At 46.0% G+C, this 23,361-nt stretch overlaps 1 protein-coding gene across 2 annotated transcripts in view; it reads left to right on the top strand.

Annotated features, from left to right (window-relative positions):
* Positions 1 to 222: 222 nt before the first annotated feature.
* Positions 223 to 23,361, top strand: part of Lama3 (laminin subunit alpha 3) — a 218,522-nt gene continuing 195,383 nt past the window's right edge. For both annotated transcript variants that reach the window (XM_041659963.1, XM_041659962.1), the window contains exon 1: positions 223 to 507. In XM_041659963.1, coding sequence (XP_041515897.1) covers positions 223 to 507 — 285 coding nt within the window. The remainder of the gene's footprint in view (positions 508 to 23,361) is intronic.

Genomic DNA, 23,361 nt, shown 5'->3' with positions numbered 1-23,361 from the left:
CACAGAGTCCACACTTTTTGGTTCCTGATCGCTCGGGTGCCTTAAGCAGCAGCAGGTTCCGCAATCCCGGAGCCGCGCCTACGCGGCGGGATCAGCGCGTGGACAGAGGGGCGCGGCCCTGGGCGCCTCCCACATCCCGGGGCTACCCAGGAGCGCGGAGAGTGGCAGCAGCCTACTTTACGGTGCCACGCCATGTACAGGCAGGAGACCCAGCGCCACGGGATGGCGGTGGCTCCAGCCTGGGCACCGCGATCCTCACCGCCGCTGCTTACGCTATTGCTATTGCTGCTGCTGGGGATGTCGCCCTGCAGCAGTATGGTGGCTCGGGACCCTCGGGCGGCCGCGCTCAGCCTGCACCCACCCTACTTCAATCTGGCCCAGGCGGCAAGGATCTGGGCCACCGCTACCTGCGGAGAGCGGGGTCCGGAGGTCGCAAGGCCTCGGCCGGAGCTTTATTGCAAATTGGTGGGCGGCCCAACGGCACAGGGCAGTGGCCACACTATCCAGGTATGGTCCCCACGGGTAGCGGCAATTGGGTCGAAAGTTGTGACTAGCTCTCTACACGGGCCTGTCACTGTGGCCAAAGGATGGATCTTCTTTTCCTTACACGAGCTAATGACCTCAAGTGACGGGGCCGGACTCTTTCCAAGGCCAGACTGGCGGGGGACCCTGTGACCTGGGCGCCGAGCTCTTGGTATGAGCCAGGTGGAGCTCCACCCTGGTGGCATGCCATCCTAGGTGGGGAGGGCAAAGCGAGGGTGAGTGAAAGGTATGGTCAGGTTCCAGCTTGTAGAGGAAGCTCGAGGCTTCATAGCAAAATATCCATCACCCAGACGGTGCCGGGCTAGCACGGGGCTGACCCTGGGCTTTAGAAGAGGCTGTCAGACTTCTAGGATTTGCAACCTTATACCTAGGAAACTTTGGTAGCATTTCCGGTTGTATCTGTAGCACTACTTCAGTGTCATCAAAGATTCGCTTCATCTGATGCGCCAACCAGAGGTCGGGGCGGGTGGGGGCGGCAATGAGACCTTCAGAGGACAGAAACAGACAGGGCACTCTGGCAGGGAACACCTGGTGGAGATGAGGGTGCATGCGGTTGGTGCTGCTTTACCAACACCCGGTACTGTGATAGCCTCTCACACCAGGCTCTCATCTTAGACTGGGAGGTACAAAAAAGGAGGAGGCTAAGAAACAACATTTTACCCTAGGCTGGATGTGAGCGCTGGTATCCAGTTCTAAGTTCAAATCCTTGCTCCTGGAAGGGCTGCTGAGAAGAGAAATATCGCCAGAAGAGGGAGTAATTTTGGAGCTTAGAGTGTCTGGGTCAGTGTGTTAGAAGAGTCTTGACTGGAATCACCATTAATGATAGGTAGTTGAATGTGCCATGTGGTAGATGCGAATTTATGTATAAATTGTATGCATGTGTGAACATCCTAACATACTGTACGTATCTCTCACTACATGGAAAGAAAAAATGAAAAGATAAGCCAATGATAAAACACTTTTTTTAACCACATAGTGTAAATATGCCAATAGGGAGATAGAAGATAATGATGATGAAGGCACTTTTAATTTTCTCCAACAGCCGCCAGTCATTTTTGCTTTAATTATTTGTTTTTGTGGATAATTAGACATGTGCACGAATGTAATTGTGGAGTTCCTTCTGACACATTTAGTTTGGTACTTGTTGCTCAACAGCTCCAAGTTGGTCTTAGAGTTAGTAGATCTGAAAGATTTCTGAAGAGATAAAGGCTCATGCTGAGGAGATAGCCCAGGGGTAGAGAGCTTGCCTAGCACGTAGGAGGCCCCAGGTTCTAGTCCAGTACTAAACACAAACAGAAAACCAAAACAGCACTCAGGCTGCAAGGCATGGAGGTACATACCTGAATTCCAGCACTGGAGGGCCTGGGGCAGGAGGACTGAGAAACTGAGGTTGATCTAGCCTACAAGACAAGTTCAAGACCAGCCTGAGCTATATAGTGGAAATCTGGGTGGAAAAAAAATGATGAAATTTTTATGGTATTAGAACTAGTTTCAGGATGCACGAGCAGCTCACAGACCACCTCAAGGGTATCTCCTCATATGCTCCTTCCTAGTCTACTTAGAACACAGACAAGGAAGCCAGCATGGCAAAATGGCACGAGCTCGTGACACATGCTTGCTGAAGAATGCGCAGCGGTGGGGAGTGGGGCTGGGTCACCGTCCTCAACTCCTCTTATGTTGGGAAGCACTGTATTAGAGCACTGCATTACAGGCCAAAGGAACATGTTTTCACGTAAAAAACAGAATGGTGAGAGACAGAGCAGCCCACCAAGTTGGTGCTGTGCGGCAGGCTTCTTGCTGCCTGCACTCACTCAGAGTTCACCCAGGTTTTTCTCCCAGTAAAGCTTGGCTAGTCGTTGCTCTCTCTTTATGCTGCGGTCGTCATTTTCTACAGAGAAAATCAGACAAACTGTTCAAAAATCACTGACAGTTTTCTTTTGGAAAAAGTTAAAATACATTAGAAGAATTTGTTTCCACATTTAAATAAATGAACACATGAAACTTTTAAAGTTAATGAATTTCTGGCTTTGCCACAGAGAGGCCCACATTCCAAACATCTGCCATTCAGAATGCTTTCTCCTCCACAAGACTTGTATTTTCTTAGAAAAGTGTTTACTTTCCACACATTGTTGAGTCCTACTTTAATGAAATAGAGGGTCTGCCTTCATTAGTCTGTAAACATCAAGTCACTGTCCCACAGGTTCCTGCTGGCAGTCAGTTGTCATCCCAGAGAGAGTCAGCAAATTTGGAATGTTTGGGGAAAATCCATGTAACTCTTCCTTCAAAAAGTGTTTTATTGTTGCATATTAATTTTACAAGACAATGGGCTTCAATGCTCTCACCCGCCAGTGGTGTCCATATACTGGTCACTGACCTTTCCCTTTCCTTCTCTCCCCTCCCCTGACTCCCTTTTCTAATAGTTCAACTATTTTCCTGGCTTTTCTTAAAACTTAGATTCTGCACACGAGGAAGGATACAGGACATCGTCTTTCTCCTTCTGGCTCATTTTATTTATGACCCCAACCACAAAATTATTTTCATTGTTACTTCATAACTGTTATGAATCATAATGTAAATATCTGTGTTTTCTGATGGTTTTCAGCAACCCCTGTGAAAGGGTCGTTTGATTCGAGGGGTCACCACCCACAGGTTAAAAACCCCTGGTTCTGCTGTGTAGATTCACCCCACTTCTTCGTCCACTCTGTTGATGGACACGTAGGCTAGTCCATACCCTGGCTGTTGTAAGCAGTGTGAAAATCTACAGACATGCAGCTATTTCTGTTGTCTGCTAGCTCTGACTCCTTTGGGTGTGCAGCTGTCAGGAAGCGGGGGGGGGGCTTTTGTAACAAGGGTTCTTTGGGGGGGACTGAGCAGAGGGATGGTCCCTTTTTTCAGGAGACAGGAGCATGAAGAGGTTAGCTTCTTGCTATTCAGCTTCTCTGAGCCAGCAGTATTTTGTGTCAATCTTTGAATCCTGAGTTCTATAGAAGGATAGAGATCTAGATAAAGATTCCTTTAGCAGCCATGATTGAACCAGTGCTTGGGGGAATAGAATTCCTGACTGGCTCTGTGGCCAGTGCCCAGACCAGCTACTGGTATCTGCAGAGTTTCCATTGCCGGTTGAGACAGCAGTTGCTCAAGTTGCAGTCACTGCATTGAATGTCAAACAACACATCTTCTAGTTTCTTCTTCAGTTTCTTTCCTCAGTATGGCATAGTTTCTCTGTAAGGGTCTCTTGCCTCTTCGGTTGGGTTCATCCGTGGGGCTGTTTTAGGCCTTTGTGAATGAGATTATTTTCCTGGTTACTTTCTCAGCAGAATCATTTTTGGTGTATATAAAAAGCTACTGAGTTTTGTATGTTGATTTTTAAAATACTGGTATTTTGCTAAATTTGTTTGTCAGGTCTAGAAGGTTTTGGAGGAATCTTTAGGTCCCTCTAAGTATAGCATCATATCTTAGCAAATAGGAATTATTTGACATCTTCCTCTTTCACCTGTATTTCTTATTTATTCATTAATTTCTTTGCCTTACTGTTGTAGCTAAATTTTAAGTACTGTGTTGAATAAAAGCAACAACAGTGGACATTCTTGTTTCGGATTTTAGAGAAAATGATTTGAGTTTTCCCCCTGCAGTGTGCTGTTGCCCACAAGTGAATGATATATAGCATTTATTATGTTGAGTCCCAGTGCATCTGTATGTGGTTTCTTGGGCCTTTTATCATGAAAGGATGTTAATTTTTGTCGAACGATTTCATGCATCTGTTGAGATGGTCATGTGAGTTTGTTATTGATTCTGTTCCGAGCTGTATTTCCTTTCCCAGTTTACATTGTTGAGTCATCTTTGCATTCCTGGAATGCAACTAGAATTATCATGGTACATGATCTTTTCAGAGTTTGTTGAATTTAATCTGCAAATATTTTGCAGAATCTTTTGTTTTTTGCATTAATGTTTACCAAGAGCATTGGTCTGTGGTTTTCTTTTGCCAGTTGTTATCCTTATTTGACTTAGGTATCTGGGTAATAGCAACTTTATGGCTAGCATCAGAAAAACTTCTTCCCTTTCTAGTTCATAGAGTGAAGATCATAAAGTTAGTTCTCCTGTAGATATTGTACAATCAGCAGTGAATATTCTTTTGGGGGGGTTGATATGGGATTTCTCTGCATTGCTCTGGCTGCTCTGGGACTCACTCTGTAGGCCAGGCTGGCCTTGAACTCACAAAGATTCACCTGCCTCTGCCTCCTGAGTGCTAGGATTAAAAGTGTATGCCACTGCCACCCAGTATGCAGTCAGTATTCTGATCATTACCTTTTCTTTGTGAGAAACTTAATGATTCCATCTCATTACTTGTCTTTGATATGTTTTAGTTAAAAAAAAAATCTTCTTAGGGACTGGAGAGATAGCCCAGCTGTTAAGAGCACTTGATGCTCTTCCAGAGGACCTGGGTTTGGGTCCCAGAATTCACATCTTGGCTCACAACCATTATTATTATGGTTACGTTTATTATGTAATAATGTTTGTTTTATGAATTAAATATATCAACATGTGGTGCCTATATTCTTATAATGATTATGTCTTTCTGATGTAGTGTTCCAATGACCAATGTGTGGTGACTTTCTTTTCTTTCCTATTATTGTTTGACATTGCCTTGTTGGATCTAAGTACAGCTACTGTTGCTTGCTTCTGCACACTGGCTGCTTGGAATATCATTTCCATCCTTTTACTCTGTGTGTGTCTTTGCTGCTGTGTTTCCTGCAGACAGCAGACAGTTGGACCTTGAATCAAATCAATGGCCCAGTCTGACCCTTAGTACCACATGGCGTAAGGACTGAACTGACACTGCTTGACTTCTGACCTTCACCTGTGCATGTGCCCCTCTCCCTACATACACAAATGAGTTTAATAAAAAATAACTTGGAAAAGATTTGGATCTTGTTTGTTAATCCATTTATCAGTCTATGCCTTCTTGTTTGATAATTAAGGCCATTTATAATCAGAATGGAAATATATATGCTAATTTCTGTCATTCTGTTGCTGTTATGTTATTTCATTTTTTCCTAATTCTCATTAGATTACAGTTCATAAGTGCGGGGAAGTCAAGGCAGGAATTTGAAGCAGCTAGTCACATCCCACAATCAATCAGAGAAAGAGTGGATGCATGCATGCTTACAACTCAGCTCACTTTCTTCATTCCTATACAGTCCAAGATGGACCCTAGGGGATGACGCTGCCCACTGTGGACTAGGTTTTCCCACCTCAGTTACCACAATCAGGATGCCATCCTCCAGACACGCCCACAGGCCAACTTGATCTGGGCAATTCCTCACTGAGACTGCCTTCCAGATGATTCTAGATCTTGTCAAGGTGACGCTTAAATCTAACCGCGACAGGAACTAACATTTCCCAAAGCAGCGGTTTCAAGATGGCTCCCATTACAGCATTCTGCTTTTACACTGAGAAACAGAATGATTCTCATGGGCCAGTGCTAAGCAGTTAAGCATTTCTAAATCAGCTGTAGCCAGACTTTCCTTTCTGGTTCATTTCTGCCCTGGTTTTTCAGACTGCCTTTCCGTTGCTCTCTTTCCATCACCGTATCGTCCACCCTGCCCCCAAAAGCAGCCAGGCCCTCTGACCTGTGCACTGTTGTGCTCTTTCTCACCTTCTGTCCCAACAACCAGTCTCCGTGTCTCTCAGTGGCCCCCATTTAAACTCCAGCTTTTCGTCACTAGCTCTGCTGAGAAGCAGTTTTCTGACTGCTTCAGAACCATTGAGAAATTAGAAGGTGCTACTGGTTTCAAGCCTGCCATTTTGGCTCCTCCCCTTTAAAAGCCATTTTGAATGCTTCAACATGAGATGACTGGAAGGCTCTGAACATTAAAAGAATTTCATGTTATTTAAGGAAAGAGAATCCATATTTTATTTGACCATGTGTAATGGTCACATGCTAGGTTTGTGGCCTACCTTCTCTCTCAGACACTCAAGACCATTAAAAGCAAGTGATTAGCTGATTAGAGACTAGGTGAAGGCCCGTATGACAATCTGTATATTAAATACTAGTAAAACTGAGTTTTTCCATTTAAGTTAATTATCACTTGTAGCTTGAATATTTAATTCGGGGTACACTGGAATGCTTGCCACAGCCAGTATTGGAGAGAGTTGTCTCAGGAATGGGTAGAGCAGGCGTGAAGCGAGAAAAGGCCTCTCAGAGATCTGTATCTGTGGTCCCCCCAGATTTGCCCATGGAGAGCAATCACATGCTCCCCAAGTTGCAGCTTTAGTGATTAGTAGGTTGACCCTGTTGTCACCTTTTCAGCTGTCATTGGGTTTATAAGACAGGCCACACACAGGGGCTGTCACTCTCAGAGTGGGGGGTGGCTTCTCACATTCGCTCAGTGGACTGTGTCTCTGGGTAAGGGCAGTTTGCATAACTCTTCGGTTTGATGATATGCCGGGTTGGTATTTTTCTCTGCAAAGAAGAATGAATCTAAGTTGCTTTCTGCTCCTTGAGTTGAGAGGCTCAAGAAAATAGACGAGTTGCTGGCAAGGAGCATGCGTGTTTGGGGAAGGAAGAAAAAGCTGAGCTCTGGAGGTCAGCCTACTGGCTGATTTCATCCAGCATGGGCAGGAGTTCGCTCGCGTTTGTCCTTCAGAGATGCGAGAGGTGGTTGGGCACAGGCAGAGATGGATGGAGCAATTATGATAACCCTTGTTTGTATCTGAGTGAGGACGGACTCGACTCTGCTCGTGTACAGCTAGAGACTGGCAGGGGAGGGGTTAACTAAAGCAGTTCTGTTTCCTCAGACTTCCTAAAAATAAATTCGTGAGACCAGCCAGGATTTAGAATTTCATGCCGAAAGGATCTACAAAAATTAAAGTTACAAGAATGAATAAAGGTCATTCTTAAAATAGAATCTGGTTCTATGGTAGAGGTTTAATTTTGGAAGTGCATCTATAACAACAATACTGGTATTTTATTTTAATGGTAACTTGTGTCAACAGGCAGGGTGATTTATAAGTGTGAGTTTTGTTTGCATGTGAACATTATTCACTGTGGTATTTATGGCCCTAAAAATCCTTTAAGGAAGATTTTGTATTCTTGCTATTACTCAGATTTTTGGGTTTTTGTTTTGAGAGATTTCTGTTATCCAAGGGTCCTGTCCCTGTTCTCAGCTTTATCGCGAAGCCTGCAACACAGAAAGAATTTAGAAAACATTGGCCGCTGGGAGGGTGGATGGGCAGGAGTCAAAGGCTGTCGAGCAGTTAACCTGACAGGTAGAGGTGAAGGATGAGCGAAGAGTATGTCATACCTCATGCATGGTTTTGAGTGTTCCCTTACCTGTATCTTATCTGGAGATACTATGTATGAGGACACTGGACAAAAGCAATGATAACACGGAAATGGAGCTTCGAGGTCAGGAGCTGAGACATGAGACGACTCCGCAGTTAGGCGCACTTGATGCTCTTCTGGAGGTCCTGGGTTCAGTCTCCAGCACCCACGTTAGGTGGTTTACCAGTGCTTGTAACTCCAGTTCCAGGTGAATGATGCCACTGGCTGCTGTGGGCACCGGTGCTCTTATGCATATAACCACATTCAGGCATACACTCTAGACAATAAAAATAGTGAAAAGAAAATCCTTATACATAGAAAAAGAAAATATAAGCTAAGAATTTGGACTAGCTTGATATAAACACCATAATTCTCAAGGATGAAATGTGCATATTTGTCAACAGAGATATTGAATCTGTACAGTGACAAGGTCGCCCACCCTTCATCCATCCCTGAACTCCACTGTGATTTATAGAAAGAGCTGTGTTTGACTCGCATGATACCAACACACACATACCCACGTGGACAAGCATGATGACACCCATGCACACATACACACATGGGCAAAGTATGAGAATGTTTGCTATTTCATACACACATGGGCAAAGTATGAGAATGTTTGCTATTTCATACACACATGGACTAAGTGAGAATGTTTGCTATTTCTTATAAACCATAGCTGAGTTTCAGCTGTGTGTTTGTGTAACTTGGTACCAATGGGCAGAAACAGGAAACTGAGTCACTCTAGGGCTCTGTTTATAGACCTGTTGTGAAAGAGAATCGTTGGTTAACAGGATTTCCCTTTAATTCATGTAAAATCCTTGAGTGATGGCTGGGAAATTTAAGGAAGTTCCTATGCCCATTGACATACTTGTAACAATTACTAATGAAAGTTATTTTAAAAATTCAGATTATATGTCCTGTACATTTAAGGGTGACTAATATCTTTATTTAATTAATTTATTTTATATTTATGAGTGTTTTGCCTGCATATATATATATATATATATATATATATATATATATATGCACCATGTATATGCCTGGCAGCCGCAGAAGCCACAAGAGGACATCAAATTCCCTGGATGTGGAGTTACAGATGATTGTGAGACTCTATGGGGCCTAGGGATTGAACCCCTGTCCTCTGGAAGAGCAGCCAGCTCTTAGCGGAAGAGCCATCTCTTAAGCTCCTCTTTATTTAAAGAGAATGTTCCTCACATTTGTCCGTGCCTGTGGTTCAGCGGTGAAAGTCATGTATAGAGCGCCCACGGAGAGGACACACAAACTGCTTTGTTTCTGGCCACTCACCAGTGAAGAGGTACTTTCCACATGCCAGAGCAGCAGCCGCCTGCTTCAGCTTGTTCTCCCGCAAATCCTGCGGAGCCGTGCACCTCTGGGGCTGCTGAAGCTACAACTGTCTGGTCCCTGAGTGAGCAGACTGTCTTTGTGTTCTGAATTACTGTTGCCACTGAGAGTCAGGATCAGTCAGTCTGGGAGAAAGAAACCTACAGCCACAGAAAGAGAGGTTCTTTTGAAAAGGTGCTGTTCATTTCAGGCCTCGTACGGTGGTATCTCAGGGTGTCAGCTCTCCTGGTGTGTCTTACGGTGGTGTCTCAGGGTGTGAGCTCTCCTGGTGTGTCTTACGGTGGTGTCTCAGGGTGTGAGCTCTCCTGGTGTGTCTTAGGGTGGTATCTCAGGGTGTGAGCTCTCCTGGTGTGTCTTACGGTGGTGTCTCAGGGTGTCAGCCCTCCTGGTGTGTCTTACGGTGGTGTCTCAGGGTGTGAGCTCTCCTGGTGTGTCTTACGGTGGTGTCTCAGGGTGTGAGCTCTCCTGGTGTGTCTTAGGGTGGTGTCTCAGGGTGTGAGCTCTCCTGGTGTGTCTTACGGTGGTGTCTCAGGGTGTGAGCTCTCCTGGTGTGTCTTACGGTGGTGTCTCAGGGTGTGAGCTCTCCTGGTGTGTCTTAGGGTGGTGTCTCAGGGTGTGAGCTCTCCTGGTGTGTCTTACGGTGGTGTCTCAGGGTGTGAGCTCTCCTGGTGTGTCTTACGGTGGTGTCTCAGGGTGTGAGCTCTCCTGGTGTGTCTTAGGGTGGTGTCTCAGGGTGTCAGCTCTCCTGGTGTGTCTTACGGTGGTGTCTCAGGGTGTCAGCTCTCCTGGTGTGTCTCTTTACTCCACGGATGGAAACCATATGATTTCTTTATATCTTTTTCTGGGTTTTGAAACACGAGTCTTTCCCTCTTGTTTTAGTGAAGTATAATTTAAGTTCTATAAAATGTATCTATTACAATTCTTTGGGCGGAATCATATAAATAACTTATCCTCAAATTCCAGTCATGTCTAGTTGCTGTCCGGTTATGAGCAGATGCGAGTCCTCAGAAAGCTGACTTCAGTGCTGCTGTCAGCGTGTTATTTCAGTGGGGGTGGGGAGCAGCTCCTGGGGGCTCCCCGTTCCACCGATTCTGATGATTCTCCACATTTTTAGCCTTCATTGGTTTCTGGTGGCACAGCTTCAGGGAGGGCAATTTTGATTTTTCTCGGCTCAGCCCTGGACTTGGTTCTTCAGGGAGTCTGGTTTTATTGAGTATGACATTTGGAAACCAAGGTCTAGTGTTCGTCCCTTGTCATGGCTGGTGTGCCATTGCTTCCAGAGGCCAGTGCTTGGGAATGCATGTGTTAGCTGGCTCTCCTCTATATTTAGACTCTTTGGTGTTATTCCTTGGTGTATGTTTGTATGCAGGTTTTTTATTCTTTCCAATCCTTACAGCTTTAATTAATAAATTCACCCATCCACTCACAAACAATTATTAAACACTTATTATTCTACATTCTGAGGCTGCAAAGAGCACCGGGATACAAAATTACATAGCTGATTTTACTTGTAAGTTCCAATTTCCTTAAAACTGCAGGGAAACTCCTTTGGCAGAGTTTGATGTCATCTTGTCTCTCTGAAAAAGCTGTTCTTATGAGTGAAACTTTTGACTGTGGTAATTTAGACTTGAGTCCTATTTGAAGGCCACCAGCTCCCTGACGCTGGAAAGTGGTGTCACTTCATTTTCCCTACATATAAAATAACATTAGTAACAGTAGCTTGTGCATGCGTGTGCGCGTGCGTGTGTGTACATGTGTGTGTGCATGTGTGTATGTGTGTGCATGTGTGTGCGTGTATGCGTGCATATGTGTGAGTGCGCGTGTGTGCACATGTGTGAGTGCGTGTGTGCGTGTGCACGTGTGAGTGCGTGTGTGTCTGTGTGTGCATGTGTGTGCGTGCGTGCATATGTGTGAGTGCGTGTGTGTGCGTGTGTGCACATGTGTGAGTGCATGTGTGTGTGCATGTGTGTGTATGTGCACATGTGTGAATGCCTGTGTGTGCGTGTTTGTGGCACATGCATACCTGTATATACTGCTGTCTGAGGAGGTCAGATGTGACCTCTGTTGTATTCCTCTGTCACTGTCCTTCTTATCCCTAGAGACAGCCAGGAGGGCAGCCAGCAGGCGTCATTGACCCCGCTGTATCCTTTTCCTCAGCACTGGGGTCATGGCCATGTCTGACCATGCTGGCTTTGGATGTGGGTTCTGGGGATTTGAACTCAGGTCCTCATGCTTAAGCAGCAAGTGCTCTGAGCTGATAAACCACCTTCCCAGCTGTAGTTTGACTTCTTAAATAATGTGCATAGATACTGAGACTTCTCATGAAGCGAGGAGGCCACTCTTAGATAAGCTGCTAACAGGGTAGGCTTACAGAAGGATTTGCCACAGCAGCCATGTAAACTTTATAGAAAACTCTTTTACTTCTTTAATTCAAATTTTTATTACATTGTGTGTGTGTATGTGTGTGTGCGTGCACACATGGAAATAATAGGACCAATGTGGGAAACTCTTCTTCCACTTTGTGTGCCCTGAGGACCAAACTTTAAACTCAGATTTGATGACAAAGTTCCTTTCCTCATGGAGCCATCCTGCTCCCCCACAAAACTGAAAACTTCTAGAATATAGCTGTGTAAATTGCTTTGGAACGTGTTAGTGACTACTTTAGACACTAATTGTATCCTAAATCTAAAGGATGTATTTTGCATAGGATAACATGGCATTTGGGTAACAATAATGTATTTTTCCAGCTCACCAGTTATTTCTGTTGTCATTTAGGTATTCCTGTGTCCATCTGAGGAAAGAACTTATTAATGGTCCCTATGTAGTTTAACCCAGGGGTCTAAATGGAAGGGCCTACCTAGGGCTGTTTACGTGTGCGCGAACTCCTGGAAGGCTAAGGAGGGTTGAGAGTCATCAGCAGGGCTGCGTCTGTCCTGGGCTTTTGCCTGGGCGCTGGTTAGATCTCTCATGCCAGCAGGGTGGAAATGCCCTGGGGAAGACAGCTCATTGAGTCCCACATGTCCTCCCAGTTTTCAGCCTTGTCTACTTAGTGATGTTAGGCATTGTCTGAATGTAACTTACATACGTTGACTTCTTGCCTTGAAAAAGAATTTGTGTGTATGTATGTGTGTGTGTATGTGTTATGTGTATGCCGCTGTACACATGTGTACAGTGTTCAACTGTGCATGCAAGCCAGCCACACACACACAATGTAATAATGTAGAAGAACAAAAGTTTGGCCTCTCCACCTTTACATGGGTCCTGGGGATTGAGTTTAGGCTGCCCGCCTTGCACTGTAAGCACCTTTATTTATCAAGCCACCCCACTTGTCTCTCTGACCTCTTAATCATCACAGTGATTTAGGAATTCATGAAGGAGTTGCTCAGACACGCTCATCTTACCATAAAGGGTTTCTGAAGCACAGAGAAGTGAAGTGACATGTCTAAGACGCTGGGTTTGGCAAAGCCAAGATTCAGATCCTGGTCCTAAGGGTGAAGAGTCCACTTTACTCATAGTGATGAGTAAAGTGCAGGTCACCACGCTGTCCTCAGCCCCCCAGAGTGCACATCACCTTGCTATCACTGTACAGGTCACCAAGCTGTCCTCAGCCCCCCAGAGTGCACATCACCTTGCTATCACTGTGCAGGTCACCAAGCTGTCCTCAGCCCCCCCCAGCTGAGTGCACAACACCTTGTTATCACTGTGCAGGTCACCAAGCTGTCCTCAGGCCCCCCCCCCCAGCTGAGTGCACAACACCTTGTTATCACTGTGCAGGTCACCACGCTGTCCTCAGCCCTCCAGAGTGCACATCACCTTGCTATCACTGTGCAGGTCACCAAGCTGTCCGCAGCCCCCCCCCCCCCCCCCCCCCGCAGCTGAGTGCACAAAACCTTGTTATCACTGTGCAGGTCACCACACTGTCCTCAGACCTCCAGAGTACACATCACCTTGGAGCTATTTCTGTTCAAATCTCCTTCCGAACTCACCAGTTTCCTGAGGGTGGAACTGCTTCCTCCTGCTGGTGACGGTATCTCTTGTGGCAGCTTGTCTTAAGCGCAATGTTCAAAGGGTAACACCAGCCTAGAATTTTCCTGTCAGAACAACCAACACCCCGGTGGGAGCATTGGAAAAGTAAGTACTGAGTGTCAGCAAACTGTGTTTTAATAGATCGATTTTGTGCGGTGTGTTTTTTCCCTGGAGAGATGTGACTGAAACATCTGCTCACTCCAGTTAGGGCACTGATGGTAGACCAAAGTAATGATCCCCCCAAGTCCAGCCCCCATAGGTCACCAACAACAGACCAAAGTGATGATTCCATCCAAGTCCAGCCCCTGATAGGTCACCAACGACAGACCAAAGTAACAATTCCACCCAAGTCCAGCCCTCATAGGTCACCAACGACAGACCAAAGTAATGATTCCACCCAAGTCCAGCCCTCATAGGTCACCAACAACAGATCAAAGTAACGACTCCATCCAAATCCAACCCCCGATAGGTCACCAATGCTAGACCAAAGTAATGATTCCCCCCAAGTCTAGCTGGTGGGGGGTGATGAGTTTACCAGGTCTGCATATAGAGCCACAGAGCACAGGTGGTGACCCCCAGACAGACATCCCAGCAGAGATGGCGACTCCCCATAGCTGTACACATGAATTCCTCCCATTATTAGCCTCCTGGTTCTACACTCTCACACTGCCCCTAAGACCACACGCAGAAAGGTGGCAGGAATGTGATGCGAGCTTCTAATGCCCCACCGGGACACGCCTCTTCCATGAGAACAACACCAGACCTGACTTGAATTCTCACAACTGCTCTTGAAGACAGTAAAGTCTCAGATGTCGCCTTGTTGTGACCAATTCGTCAGCTAAGATGGATGTCTGGGACTGGGCTTCTGGAAGTTGGAGGGGGTGCAGAAGGAGGTTTTCATGACAGGTTTCAGAGGGAGCACTGCCCTGTAGACATCTTGGGTTTGGGCTTCTTGCCTCCAGAGTGAGAGCACCCACTGCTGTTCTAGGTCAGCTTACAAGTGCTTTCTAGACAGTGATTGCAGCTTCAAATAAGTTACCTACAGTGCCTTTTGGTCAGGATGTGGGGGATCTGTCTTTAGGGGAGAGCAGGAGACGGGGTACTGTATAAGGTCCTGGGGGTGGAACGAAGGTCACCCTTTTCTTTTCTTTTTATTTTATTTTTTATTTATTTAAATTTTTTTGAGATGTTTGAACTAAACAAACATCTGCTATATGCTTTTTAAACAGAATGAGGGGAGACCGTGGCTAAACAGAGAGCAGGGATCATTGATTTAAGAGTCTCCTTTATATACGAGGTGCTCACCAGATTGCAGAGTAAGGGTTCAGGCCCATCAGGACCAGCTCACATAAACACCTGAGTGCCGACCTGGCTGATCTGTTTGGAGACTTTCTTACAGGGCTCCAGTGGCCTTGGAGGCTAGGAGTCTAAGATCAACTGTTGTCCCCGTGAGTTCTTCTCGGATCTCCCTCCTTGGCTTCAAGTGGCTGCTTTCTCCTTGGGCCTTTACACAGTGTTCTTTCTGGACAAGCATGGGTTCTAATATCACCTCACCATGTGACCTTAGGACTCCCACATGGCCTTGGGGATGCCTACACGGCCTTGGGGATGCCCACACGGCCTTGGGGATGCCTACACGGCCTTGGGGATGCCCACACAGCCTTGGGGATGCCCACACAGCCTTGGGGATGCCTACACGGCCTTGGAGATGCCCACACAGCCTTGGGGAAGCCTACACGGCCTTGGGGATGCCCACACGGCCTTGGGGATGCCTACACGGCCTTGGGGATGCCCACACAGCCTTGGGGATGCCCACACGGCCTCGGGGATGCCCACACTGCCTTAGTGGAGCCCACATGGCCTCATTGTACCTTAATTATTGCCTTGAAGTCTCTTTCTCCCAATATAGTCATATTCTGAGCTACTAAAGATTAGGTCTTTAACACATGAATTTTGGCACCCAATTTAGTTCCCTAGTGTTTACGTGAGCCCTCCCTCTTTTTCACCAAATTGACTTATTAGCTTTCTGTTCTTACTTCCTTCCTGGGCCATAAGAAGGCCCATAAAAAGCCTTTGGGGGCATCTTTGACAGTGAGACAACTCTTCCTGCCTCCTGACCTTTGTACGGTGATATTCTATGGCGGGAGTGGAACAGTACCCGTGTTCTTCTTGGCCTTTTGCCCACATGGTTACAGAAAATGAGAGGTCATAATGGATGCCTTCCTTACTCTGGCCGACTAGTTTAACACCTGCAGGTGGGAAGGGGCTGGCGAAGTGTCTTTTAAGATGATCTTTGATTCCTACCACTTATAAAGATGTGTACTACTTGGAGATAGTGTTTATAGATGCTGTGCTTGGCTGTAATGTTCATTTGCTTCCATATTTAATAACTATTACTGACATCTTCTGTGAGCCTGTGGGATGACATTAAGGACAGGTAAGGGACATCAGAACAAGGCAGGGAAGGTCCCTGAGCTGGCACGCTGTGGGAGACGGTGAGCAGAGAGCAAATGGAATGACCGCAGGCAACGCTGCGCTGGGGAGAGGACATAGGTGTTCACGATGAAGACCAAAACATGAAGGGGAATCCAAGTGTGAAGATGGTAAATTAGTTACAGGTAGAGGAACAACCGAGGCCCGTGTGGTGGAAACATGTTCTACATTTTCTAGGAACTCAGGAAACCTCACAGCCCCCAAATGTGGTGCATTTGTACATTATACTGAGTAAGACTTGTGAACGTCCCCAGGATTCCCAGCCGTCTCACCGTGCCTGTGTGTGATTTGTACTCTGCTGTTTCTGGTCTCTGAAAGAATTAAGTGATAAAACTAATGCAGAATGAATGCAAGTGCTGGGGGATTCGAGACAATGGGAACATAAATCAGAAAAGCGTCTAATCATAAGATTAAAGTAGTAACTGGAGACTGAGGGGGAGGAGTCTGGCTTGAGGGAGTGAGTCGGGCCAGGGTCTGTCTCCCCTGAGGACTGTGGCTCTCAGCAGGACGATGGCTGATGTTCAAACAAGTAGTCTACTAGGCAGACATGTGAGGTTAGTTCAGGCCTCCAACTGAACTCTAACAAGGAGTGACCCAGGGTTTGGGCAGCAGGTGCACAGGCCTAGGAAACCGTTTCTGGAAGGAAAAGAACCACACAGAAGAAGGAGACTGTAACCAGGAGGTGACTGTGGTTATCTTTCTTTCCTTTCTGGTTTGGTCTTAAAAAGCAAGGGTTGTCAGTACTTGAGAGGTCTTGGGGGCCACAGAGATCTGGGGTGAGTGTGAGAGGCAGTTCTTGGCCAGAGCAGCCAGTGGAGAAGGGACGGGGAAGAGTTGGCTCTGGGGAGGCCCAGGAGGTAGAATGGGTAGGTTTGTATGGTGGCAGAGAAAGGTGACCTTAGTGACACAGCACATCGGTAATGTCCAGTCCATCTCCTAATGGACTCAACCGTAAATTAACTTGTAGTCCAATAGTGCATGTAACCTTAGCATATTAATCACATCGATGAATACTGAATGCCTGCCTTCTGCCAGGTACCTAGTTGTAGGTTTATCCATCTGAGATCTCTGACCTCAGGGTGTTTATAATCCAAGAATTATCATAAGTTTTAGAAATCTAAATGGTTTGGATTGTATAGAATATAAATAGGCAAGAGACTGCCACATACCTCCTTGTTAGGGGAAATCTCCCTGAAAAGAGTTTGAAGTCGGCTTCAGTGTGTTCCTTGGAGAAAGAGTAGTGTTCATGAGGCCCTCAGGCAGCAATAACCATTAGAGAACTCGCATCAGTGGTAAGGGAGGTAGAGAGACGGATCTGGGTGCGTGGAACACAGATGGCTTCCTCACAGGAGAAGGCAGGCACACTGGGCTCCGCACACTTACAGGGAGGTTGTGGATTAGGACCAAAGCAAGTTAAGTGGCTTCACAAATGGGTAAGGAGGCAGAAAGACCATCTAAGAGCAGGAGGATGTGTGCAGCAATAACTCCAAGGAGACCGAGAGGGAAGATGGGCAAAAGTGCCTGGGTGTAGGAGCAACCACTGTTCACAGGCGGGAAACCTCAACACATCTTTGTGTAGCTGGCTGAGTCAGAATGTCAGGGAGGTGGGACCATTATCACAGAACAGACATCCTCCAGCCAAGGGCAGACTACAAGGTACCAACCCCAGATGCCTTTATCTGGTCTCCTTCTCTTTCCTCTCCTCAAGTGCCCAGGTTGAGTCATGCCTTCCTGGGTTTCTCTCTCAGCTCTCCCCTTGGACAGACTATTCCTTCTCTTTGTGTCCCTGACTCCCCAGTGACTGTCTCTACCTCCAGGATTTATCTAGAAAACAAAACACATACATGCAAAGTGCAGGGTGTCAAACCTGGCTTGTGGGTGCTTCCTTTTGCTTTCGTTGTTGCCAGTGCAGTGGCTCTGTGACCATGGACACCAGGTGTCTCTGTGGTACACCTGTGTTACCTCTGTACTTTACAGTCATAAGCAAAAAAAAATCATTGTGTGTATGTGTGTGTGTGTGTGTGGGGGGTGCCTTTGAAGAACTCTGGTCCTGGCTCTGCAAGCCAGGGCGGGATCCCTGAGTCTGTGTGCTCACTCAGCTGTTTCCTGTGGAATGTGCTCGTAGACCAGAGCAGAGCACTTCATGCAGAATATCACACCAAACCCTCATAAGTGCACCACAAAACTTGCACACTTAAGCAAAATGAAATCAAAGCTTTGAGGGGCTAAGCAATGCCACTCGTGTCTCACAGCTGTGATTGCAAGGTCAGGACTCGAACCTCTACCTGCCGTGGTTTGGGTCTAAAATCCCTCCTGCAGGCTAGTGGCTTAGCTGCCAGCTGATGGACTTCTGGGAAGTGACAGATGCTCCTGAGAGGGACTCAGCTGAAGGAAAGGTCCCCAGGGCTGTGCTTTTAGGGACTGAGTACACTAGTTGCTGTTACCAATGTCTGACCAAACAAACAAAACCAGAAGGAAAGAAGGAGGGAAGGAAAGAAGGGTTAAATTTGGCTTTACAGTATGAAGGCGCATCATTTTGGTGGGGAGAGCATAGTGGCAGAAGCGTGAGGTGACGTCACATTGCATCAATAGTCAGGAAGCAGAGAGAGATGGATGCTGGTGCTCAGCTGGCCTTCTTCTTTCTGCCCACTCTAAGACTCCAGCTCATGGAACAGTGCAATCCACGCTTAGAGTGTATGATCATGTATACTGTTATGTGACTCCAGCTCATGAAATGGTGGTGTGGGAGAATTGTCTGTATTCTGTCAGTCATGTTATAAATAACACTGATTGGCCAGGTAGGAAATATAGGCGGGAAAAGCAGACAGGAAGTAGAAATGATGTAATGAGAACAGGAGAATTCTGGGAAGGAGGAAGTTGATTTTTCCCACTCCTGCCCAGACCACAGAAGCAGTAGGATGTGAGCTGCCCCCCTGAAAAAAGGTACTGAGCCACATGGCTAACATAGATCAGAAAAATGGGTTAATCAAGGAGTGAAAGTTAGCCAGTGAGAGGCTATAGCTAATGGGCCAATCAGCTTTATAACTTATAGAGATCTTTGTGTGATTTTCTTTTGGACTAAACAGTTGTGGGGTACCGGGCAGGACAGAAACACAAGCAGGCCTGGCCTCTCATATTACAGAACTGTGCAATCCACGTGTAGAGTGTATGATCATGTATACTGTTACGTGACTCCAGCTCATGGAATGGTTCTATCCACGTGTAGAGTGTATGATCATGTATACTGTTATGTGACTCCAGCTCATGGAACGGTGCTATCCACACTTAGAGTGTGTATGCTGTTATATAATACTTTTTCTGAGGAGATGAGACACAAATGTCTATTCATCTCAGATAGGAACTGATGACAGACCAAAGCAGTCATATCACCAAAGTTCACTTTGATGAGACAGTAAGTTTGCTGGAGTTACTTACGGGAGTATGGGTGAAGGGTTACATGATCAGGGACCACTCAAGAGCAGCTTTATCACCGAGGCCATCCCTGGCACGGGTAACCCTTCACGGGAGCTACAAATGCCATCCCAGACAGACCCAGAGGTTTGTATCCTAGGTGATTCTAGATCCTGTCAAGTCAAAAGTCCATCTTCACCACCACAGGGATTCGTCTTGTCCCCAGCCTCTTTCTTGGCTTCCTGGTCGCCATGAGATGAGCAGCTTAGCTTTCCATCCTGCCTTGTCTCAGGACCGAAGAGATGGGACAGGGTGACCATGGACTGAAACCCCAAAATGGTGAGCCACAACTTTGCTTCCTGTAGAGGATTTTCTCAAGTGTTTTCCCATAGCTACAGAAAGCTCACAGACACATCTGTTCTACTCCAGAACATACACCTCTAAACCCGAGCTGGAAATAAAGATTCACGCTCGGCCTGCCTGGACTTTGGACAAGATGCACACAGTTTTTGAGTTACCCATTTGCATATAGTTGTTAATGTTATTAAAGTTTTCCTTAAGTACTTAGAAGGAATCTTGAGTCCCTTGTTTTCTCTCTCATTCAAGTCTTAGACCCAGAAGCCTGTCCAGGAGGGAGGTTTGCCCCAGCCCCTGGAGCTGTGGCACGTGCCAGAGCCACAGAGCCGTGGACTCTCTGTGCTGTGAACTCACAACTCAGTCCCACTGTGCAAACTTTCAGGAAAATGAAAAAGGGCTTGCTTTAATGATTGTCACCACAGCTGTGTGGTGTCTCTCAAAGGGAACAGGATCTTTGCAAAGAGGCAGCCTTAGGTTTGGGATTGGCTCCCTGCAGCAAATTCTCCCCTTTAGGGCTGGCTTAGGTTTGAGTACTGCGATCGCATGGCCTCTAGAGTCTGAGAGAGTGATGGCTAGGAGTGGAGCCCTTGGCAATGCACGTGCAATTGCACATGATGGGCTGTTGATGAACAGATGGGATTAGATGTTCCTCTTGCCACGATTTCAGTGCCTGATGTGAGGACAAACGTGCAAACTGCTGCCAGGCAGGACTCCTTTCCGAGCCGGGCCTCTGTGCACTTCGGGAGGTAGCAGGTAGTTGGAGAACAGCAGAACTGCCATTCCAGCTCAGCTTCACGTTCCATCCCATGGGGGACAAGGAACTTGATGTAACTTGCAGGGCGGCTCAGCCAGGGAAGAGCACTACAGTCTTGGGCTGTGTGTAGCATCTTCAGACCTCTGTGCAGTCTTGGTTTCAGCATGTCTTAGCCTTAGCCTTGGGCGAACTTTATGACTTCATTTCTCCACTAACAGATTTCATGTGCTTTGCTATAAACCTCAGAGTATTGTAGATACTAAGTCAGATACATTGTGACTTGGTGTTCCCAGCCTCTCACATGCCCACACCATCTCTATTCTAGCACTTTCTAGGAATATGTGATAGTCAAAGTTGCTCTGGTCTCCTAGCAACTTTCTTCAAGGGCAGACTCAAGCATTAGTGTTATTTCTCTGATTTCAGCCCAGTTCTGATGCTCTAGGATTTGAGCAATTTGGATAAATCAAGCAGAGGAATCAGTGTCCAAACAGAAAAACAAAAGTTCTGTCAGGGCGTGCTGTTGGAATCAGTGCCTGTGTAATTAGAACCATACAGTGTTTGCACTATGGATTCAGTGCAGAGTATGACATGCAGGAGGCTATTTAGCCTAAGACAGTCATCAAGGGTATTGGAAGCTAGCAGACTTGGCTTCCATCCGTATGAAGAAGATGCCATTGCTGAGCCACTGGCTGAATGCCGGCTTAGCTCCTGTGGACAGCCCGTGTTGGAGCATTACACAGGCTATTTATTTAGAGTCCCCTGTCCTTTCTATTGTTTTAAATGTATTGTGTTTTATTTATGTGTGTGTGTGCGCGCGTGTGTGAGTGTATGTGTATATCGATGTGTAGACGCCCATAGAGGATGGAAGGCATGTTGGATCTCTTGGAGCTGAAGTTATAGGTATTTGTGAGCTGCCTGACGTGGTACTGGGATCTGAACTCTGTCCTCATGATCGAGAAGCAAGTATTCTTAATTGCTGAACCATTTCTCCAGCCCTTATTTCCTTCCTTGCTAGCCCCTTCCAAGGCATTTTCTGCTTCCTACATAACTAGCCTAACATCAGCTGTAACATGAGGGCCTGCTCATTGGGGTTTCTGTCCTGCCCAGTTCCCACAACCATTTAGGTCCCCAAAAAATCACACAGAGAGTCTGCGTTAATGATAAACTGATTGGTCCATTAGCTCAGGCTTTGTATTAGCTCTTACAACTTATACCAGCTCATTATTCTAGTATATGTTAGCCACATATACCTCGGTACCTTTTTCAGTGGGGCAGATCATATCCTGCTTCTTCCGTGGTCTGAACAGGACTGGGAGGAATGGGCTTCCTCCTTCCCAGCATTCTCCTGTTCTCATCGCCCTGCCTCTACTTCCTGTCTGGTTGACCCGCCTATACTTCCTGCCTGGCCAATCAGCATTTATTTAAAACATGATTGACAGAATATAGACAGTTCTCCCCCACCAAACAGCCTCAGCACAATCCAGAGGGAGTCTTTTGTCCTGGTGATCTTTGCACGCTGGAAACTTCTGGTGCAGTGTGTCTGTGACAGTTTGCTGTATGTATATGGAAGCATTTTTCCTCTTTGTGCTCCTTTTATCCTGACTTTCACTTGACTTATTTATGGTTGTTAAAAATATTGGAGTTCAAATGCAGGGTTTGATTAAGGATCTTTCATTATCTTCGATTTATGACATGCACCTATGATCCTTTCATGGTGTGTGTGTGTGTGTGTGTGTGTGTGTGTGTGTGCATGTGATAGTTTAATACTAAAGTAAACTTGCATGAACTTTCTACAAAACCAAAAGTAGAGCCTAAATGTTCACCCACGTGGTAGCATGTGTGTCCCTGTTTCCAACGTCTCTAGTCACTAGAGGAAACCACCATCCTGAACCCTTTATTAATTATTGTTTTGTTTCCCTCCTTTTCCTTCTATCTCTTTTTTTTTGAGGCAGGGCCTCAAACTCATGAGGTTTGTGCCACAGTGTCTTAGACTTTCTGTTGCTGTGAAGAGACACCATGACCATAGCAACTCTTATAAATGAAGCCATTTAATTGAGGTGGTGGCTTCCATTTCAGAGGTCTAGTCCATTATCATCAGAACAGGAAGCATGGCAGCATGCAGGCAGACATGGTGCTGGCTACATCTTGATATGCAGGTCATTGAAGTGGAAAAGACACTTGGTGGTTCTTGAGCAGAGAAAACTTCAGAGCCTGTCTCCACAATGACACACTTCCTCTAACAAGGCCACAGCTCCTAATAGTGTCACTCCCTATGAGTTATGGGAGCCAATTACATTCAAAACACCACACACAGCTTCCCAAGGGTTATAATTACAAGCATACACATCCACAGTCAGTTGCTTCTTTGAGATAGTTTTTATTATATCCATATAATTTCTAAAGAGTAAATGCTTTTATTATGGGTTGCTTTTAATTTTATGCTAATGTACTAATGTACTTCCAAAATTCCACTATTATTCATTTATTCATCGTTGTTCACGTAGCCACTTTTGGAGTGACCATGCCATTCTTGCATTACCTGCTTGCCTGTAGCCAGGCAGTTAGGTTAGTCTCGGGACTTTGCTGTTGTCAAGAGGCTGCCATCTGATGCCATCAAAATTTTTCAAGGCATTCTCTTTTGAGTTCTTAGCTCAGGTATTGTATTGTTATGTTCTAAGTGTGAATTTACTCTAGCAGTGATGCCAAAGTGGCTTCTGAAGTTCTTACAGTGATTTATGCTCCTAGTATGCCCTTTCTAATACTTATTGCGACACACTTTAGATCTGGGTAGACTGTGTGTGCAGTGCTGTTGCAGATAGTCTGCTGGAACTGTGAATGACGGTGATTGTGGACACACTCCGAGCTTTCACTGCCTCCTCTGTGAGTGGCCTGGGGTGTTTTTGTCCATTTTTCTATTGAATTATTGTACTTCTTTTGAAGCTGTAAGAGGATTTGGTGTACACTTTGGAAATTTAAGGATATTATGTTCTCTGTTCAATTATGAATCTTTTGATAGTAATAATAATATTAATAATGAACACTCCAAAACTCAAAAGCTTTAATCAATAGCAAAAGCTTTCCCCCACGA

Source organism: Microtus oregoni, unplaced genomic scaffold, assembly GCF_018167655.1.
Source record: "Microtus oregoni isolate MIOR12 unplaced genomic scaffold, Mior012 000011F_ref0000422, whole genome shotgun sequence".
NCBI classification, from domain to species: domain Eukaryota; kingdom Metazoa; phylum Chordata; class Mammalia; order Rodentia; family Cricetidae; genus Microtus; species Microtus oregoni.
This window is presented reverse-complemented; position numbering and strand designations above follow the sequence as displayed.